This window comes from Cetorhinus maximus, unplaced genomic scaffold (assembly GCF_964194155.1).
Source record: "Cetorhinus maximus unplaced genomic scaffold, sCetMax3.hap1.1 HAP1_SCAFFOLD_1402, whole genome shotgun sequence".
In the NCBI taxonomy this organism is placed as follows: domain Eukaryota; kingdom Metazoa; phylum Chordata; class Chondrichthyes; order Lamniformes; family Cetorhinidae; genus Cetorhinus; species Cetorhinus maximus.
In genome coordinates this window covers 4366-10506 of record NW_027597343.1, presented here as the reverse complement: position 1 = coordinate 10506, position 6141 = coordinate 4366, and the positions used below count along the sequence as shown (strand labels likewise).

General features: G+C 59.3%; 1 protein-coding gene across 1 annotated transcript; it reads left to right on the top strand.

The window, feature by feature from the left end:
• The first annotated feature begins 2981 nt into the window (after window positions 1-2981).
• Window positions 2982-3797, top strand: LOC144676172 (uncharacterized). Its single transcript, XM_078536668.1, has one exon. The coding sequence runs from the start codon at window positions 2982-2984 to the stop codon at window positions 3795-3797; it is 816 nt and encodes a 271-aa protein (XP_078392794.1).
• The last annotated feature ends 2344 nt before the right edge of the window (window positions 3798-6141 follow it).

Sequence of the window (6141 nt, the reverse complement as noted above, 5' to 3'; positions counted from 1 at the left end):
CAGAACTGTGCACAGTTCTCCAAGTGAGGTCTAACCAAGGGGATTCGGAGACCGGAACTGTGCACAGTGCTCCAAGTGTGGTCTAACCGAGGGGATACGGAGACCGGAACTGTGCACAGTGCTCCGAGTGTGGTCTAACCAAGGGGATATGGAGACCAGAACTGTGCACAGTGCTCCAAGTGAGGTCTAACCAAGGGGATATGGAGACCAGAACTGTGCACAGTGCTCCAAGTGAGGTCTAACCGAGGGGATACGGAGACCGGAACTGTGCACAGTGCTCCAAGTGTGGTCTAACCGAGGGATACGGAGACCGGAACTGTGCACAGTGCTCCTAGTGTGGTCTAACCGAGGGATACGGAGACCGGAACTGTGCACAGTGCTCCAAGTGTGGTCTAACCGGGGGATACGGAGACCGGAACTGTGCACAGTGCTCCGAGTGTGGTCTAACCGAGGGATACGGAGACCAGAACTGTGCACGGTGCTCCAAGTGTGGTCTAACCGAGGGGATACGGAGACCAGAACTGTGCACAGTGCTCCAAGTGTGGTCTAACCGAGGGATACGGAGACCGGAACTGTGCACAGTGCTCCAAGTGTGGTCTAACCGTGGGATACGGAGACCGGAACTGTGCACAGTGCTCCAAGTGTGGTCTAACCGAGGGATACGGAAACCGGAACTGTGCACGGTGCTCCGAGTGTGGTCTAACCGAGGGATATGAGTCTGCTCTGTGGTACCTTCAGGGAAATTGTTTGAAAATCTAAATATATTGGCTCAACCTCGTTACCCTAATCTACCCTCTCAACTCTTCCAAAGCGGTCGGCACAGTTAGCCAGGATTGTGGGAGGCAATGGCGCAGGGGTGTTGCCACTGAGCTAGTTAACGCATAGACCCAGGGGGTAATGCTCTGGGGACCCGGGTTCAAGTCCCACCACAGGCAGATGGTGAGATTTGAGTTGAATAAAAACCTGGAATTAAAAGGAATTTGATTTGAATGAAAATCTGGAATTAACTGTTGCCAATTGTCGTCAAACCCCACCTGGTTCACTTAAATCTGCCGTCCTTATCCCCATGAACAGGTCCAGGCAGCGGGCGATCGAGGGGGTTGTCCCACTCTACTGTCCGCCCCTCTTCCGTGGCTATGTTGGCACCCGGGTGTCCCTGGAGAGGGAGCACGTGGTGTCTGTCGGCACCCTCGAGGCCTCCCATGACCAGTGGGCACCACGGGGGCTGGGAGAATGGGCAAAGAAGTGGCAGATGGAATACAACGTGAGGAAGTGTGAGGTCATGCACTTTGGTAGGAAGAATAGAGGCACAGACTATTTTCTAAATAGGGAGAGAATTCAGAAATCTGGAGTGCAAAGGGACTTGGGAGTCCTAGTCCAGGATTCTCTTAAGGTTAACTTGCAGGTTGAGTCGGTAGTTAGGAAGGCAAATGCAATGTTGGCATTTATTTCGAGAGGACTAGAATATAAAAGCAGGGATGTGCTGCTGAGGCTTTATAAGGCTCTGGTCAGACCACATTTAGAATATTGTGAGCAATTTTGGGCCCCGTATCTCAGGAAGGATGTGCTGGCCCTGGAGAGGGTCCAGAGGAGGTTCACGAGAACGATCCCAGGAACGAAAGGCTGAACATATGAGGAATGTTTGAGGACTCTGGGTCTATACTCGATGGAGTTTAGAAGGATGAGGGGGGATCTGATTGAAACTTACAGAATACTGAAAGGCCTGGATAGAGTGGACGTGGGGAAGATGTTTCCATTAGTAGGAGAGACTAGGACCCGAGGGGCACAGCCTCAGAGTAAAGGGAAGACCTTTTAGAACAGAGGTGAGGAGAAACTTCTTTAGCCAGAGAGTGGTGAATCTATGGAATTCATTGCCACAGAAGGCTGTGGAGGCCAGGTCATTGAGTGTATTTAAGACCGAGATAGATAGATTCTTGATTGGTAAGGGGATCAAAGGTTACGGGGAGAAGGCGGGAGAATGGGGTTGAGAAACTTATCAGCCATGATTGAATGGCGGAGCAGACTCAATGGGCCGAATGGCATAATTTCTGCTCCTATGTCTTATGGTCTTATGGACCCCCTTAACCGCATTTTGGTATGATGTTTGTAAGTTTTCTTTTAAACTTTGTCCCTGGGTTTACAGCTATCCTAATTTAGAGGCTGTGCTTACTTTGTCCCTGATTTTGTTAATTTAGTTTATTTGGTCGACTCCGAAATAATTAAATCTGCCGCCCTTACCCAGTCATGGCCCTACATGTGACTCCAGACCCATGTCAATGTGGTTGACTCTTAAAATGCCCTCTGAACAAGGGGCAGTTAGGGATGGGCAATAAATGCTGGCCCAGCCAGCGAGGCCCACATTCCCCTGGGTGAATAATAATAAAAAAAACAGGTAGGGGAATGGCCATTTTTGACTGAGGTGAGGAGAAACCTCTTCACTCAGAGGGTTGTAAACCTTTGGAATTCCCTCTACCCCAGAGGGCTCGGTCTGGGAGGAAATTCGAGGCGGGGATGGGTGGATTTCTGGGAATCGAGGGGTTGGGAGGAGCGGGCGGGAGAGGTGGCGGTAGGTCAGCCAGAGGCTCGTCAAGTGGTCGCGAGGACTCGGGTAACTCTTTCAGAGTTAAAACAATAAACTAAATTAACACAATAAGGGATAAATCAAGCACAGCCCCTAAGTCAGGTCAGCGGTAAAATCAAGGAAAAACTTTAAAGGAACCTTATAAACATTAAACCAAAATGTGATTAAAGGGGTCAACAAAACACCCCAGTCCCCGCGGTGCCCACCGGGCATGGAAGGCGAGAGGGCTCGGGTAGTTGACCGGCCCGAGGGCTGCTCCTAACGTCGCACATCCTGTTGGGTTGGGGGGGTGGTGACGGGGTGGGGGGGGGAAGAAACCATGCTCAGCGCCGACTCTGCTTTTGTGCCCGCAGGCGGAAGGAGAGAGTCGACCCTGGGAGGCGTCGTGCGGCCCTCGAGGATGGAGCCGGAGCGGGAGCGGGCGAAGGAGGAGGAGGAGGACGAGGAGGAAGAGGAGGAAGAGGAGGGGCTGCCCGAGATGGGGGCCGGCGGGGACGACGATGAGGGCGGGGTGGGGGTGCCGTTCGGCCTGTCGGCGCCCCCGTGCCACTGCGCCGTGTGCGAGAAGGGCTTCAGCTGCCGCTCCCACCTGGAGCGCCACCTGCGGGTGCACACCGGCGAGCGGCCCTTCGAGTGCGGCATCTGCGGCAACCGCTTCAACCGCGCCAGCAACCTGCGGCGCCACCAGCAGCACCGGGCGGCTGCCGGCGGCCAGGGGCCCCTGGAGTGCCCGGTCTGCCACCGCCTCTTCTGCGTGACGGGCGACCTGGTGCGGCACCGGAGGGCGCACGCGGGCGAGCGGCCCTTCGAGTGCGGCGTCTGCGGCAAGCGCTTCTGCCGGCTGGCGGTGCTGGAGATCCACCAGCGCTACCACACGGGCGAGCGGCCCTACCAGTGCCCGCTCTGCGCCAAGTGCTTCTACACGTCCAGCGAGCTGAACCGCCACTCGCGCACCCACACGGGCGAGCGGCCCTACCAGTGCCCGCTCTGCCCCAAGCGCTTCTACACCGCCAGCAAGCTGGCCGTCCACCGGCAAATCCACACCGGCGAGCGGCCCTTCCCCTGCCCAGACTGCCCCAAGCGCTTCTACACGGCCGGCAAGCTCCGGCGGCACCAGCGCACCCACGGCTCGGTCAGCCAGTTCATCTGCGGCGTCTGCGGCAAGACCTTCGCCCGCACCAGTCACCTCACCAACCACCAGCGCACCCATCGTTGAGCGGGGTGGTGGGGGTGGGGGGGAGGGGGTGGGGTGGGGTGGGGGGGGTGGGGGTGGGTTTGCGGCAGGGGGAGGGGCAAGGGCACCCCTCTGCCAGGAGGGGAAGCAAAAGTCCGGGTCACTCCCGCTCTCTCTCCCGCTCCCGCGCTCTCTCTCCCGCTCTCTCTCCCGCTCTCGCTCTCTCTCTCCCGCTCTCACGCTCTCCCGCTCTCGCGCTCTCTCTCTCTCTTCCGCTCTCGCGCTCTCTCTCTCTCTCCCGCTCTCTCTCCCACTCTCTCTCTCTCTCTCCCGCTCTCGCGCGCTCTCTCTCTCCCGCTCTCTCTCTTCCGCTCTCGCGCTCTCTCTCTCTCTCCCGCTCTCTCTCCCACTCTCTCTCTCTCTCTCCCGCTCTCGCGCGCTCTCTCTCTCCCGCTCTCTCTCCCGCTCTCACGCTCTCTCTCCCGCTCTCTCTCCCGCTCTCGCTCTCTCTCTCCCGCTCTCACGCTCTCCCGCTCTCGCGCTCTCTCTCTCTCTCCCGCTCTCGCGCTCTCTCTCTCTCTCCCGCTCTCTCTCACGCTCTCTCTCCCGCTCTCACGCTCTCTCTCTCTCTCCCGCTCTCTCTCTGCTGCTCTCGTGCTCTCTCTCCCACTCTCTCTCCCGCTCTCTCTCCCGCTCTCACACTCTCTCTCTCTCCCGCTCTCGCGCTCTCTCTCTCTCTCCCGCTCTCACACTCTCTCTCTCTCCCGCTCTCGCGCTCTCTCGCTCTCTCTCCCGCTCTCTCTCCCGCTCTCTCTCCCGCTCTCTCTCTCTCTCCCGCTCTTGCGCACTCTCTCTCTCCCGCTCTCTCTCCCGCTCTCGTGCTCTCTCTCTCTCTCCCGCTCTCTCTCCCGCTCTCACGCTCTCTTTCCCGCTCTCACGCTCTCTCTCTCTCCCGCTCTCTCTCTGCCGCTCTCGTGCTCTCTCTCCCGCTCTCTCTCCCGCTCTCACGCTCTCTCTCCCGCTCTCACGCTCTCTCTCTCTCTCCCGCTCTCTCTCTGCCGCTCTCGTGCTCTCTCTCCCGCTCTCTCTCCCGCTCTCTCTCTGCCGCTCTCGTGCTCTCTCTCCCGCTCTCTCTCCCGCTCTCACACTCTCTCTCTCTCCCGCTCTCGCGCTCTCTCTCTCTCTCCCGCTCTCACGCTCTCTCTCTCCCGCTCTCGCGCTCGCTCTCTCTCCCGCTCTCGCGCTCTCTCTCTCTCTCTCCCGCTCTCTCTCCCGCTCTCTCTCTCTCTCCCGCTCTCGCGCACTCTCTCTCTCCCGCTCTCTCTCCCGCTCTCGTGCTCTCTCTCTCTCTCCCGCTCTCTCTCCCGCTCTCACGCTCTCTTTCCCGCTCTCACGCTCTCTCTCTCTCCCGCTCTCTCTCTGCCGCTCTCGTGCTCTCTCTCCCGCTCTCTCTCCCGCTCTCGCGCTCGCTCTCTCTCCCGCTCTCGCGCTCTCTCTCTCTCTCTCCCGCTCTCTCTCTCTCTCTCCCGCTCTCGCGCACTCTCTCTCTCCCGCTCTCTCTCCCGCTCTCGCGCTCTCTCTCTCTCTCCCGCTCTCTCTCCCGCTCTCACGCTCTCTTTCCCACTCTCACGCTGTCTCTCTCTCCCGCTCTCTCTCTGCCGCTTCGTGCTCTCTCTCCCGCTCTCTCTCCCGCTCACACGCTCTCTCTCCCGCTCTCGCGCTCTCTCTCTCTCCCGCTCTCTCTCCCGCTCTCGCGCTCTCTCCCGCTCTCGCGCTCTCTCTCTCCGCCCGTGATTCCGTGCCAGGGTCCCCCTGAGCGCCCACGCTCGCTAGCGCTGGGGAGGTGGGGGGGTGGGGGTGGGTGGAGGGAGTGCAGAGCGAGAGGAAGGCACGAGATTCCAGGTAGCGGGTGCGCATGAGAGGGGGGGGGCTTGAAGACCAGACGTCGTCTTCTCTCTCCCTCTCTCTTCCTCTTTCTCTCTCTCGCACTCTGTCGCCCTGCGTCACCATTCCACCCCCAACCCCCAACTCACCACCGCACCCACCCCCCCCCACCCCCCACGCCGCCCCCCCCACACCCCACCCCCCACGCCGCCCCCCCCCACACCCCACACCATCGGTCTGCGCAGAACTGAATCCTCAATAAACTATCAGGAAATATATTGTAACTGGCTCCACACGCTCTCTGTCTCCACCCCCCCATTCCAGACTCTCTCGTCTCCACCCCCCCCATTCCAGACTCTCCTGTCTCCACCCCCCCCCATTCCAGACTCTCTCTGTCTCCACCCCCCCATTCCAGACTCTCTCTGTCTCCCCCCCCCATTCCAGACTCTCTCTGTCTCCACCCCCCCCCATTCCAGACTCTCTCTGTCTCCACCCCCCCATT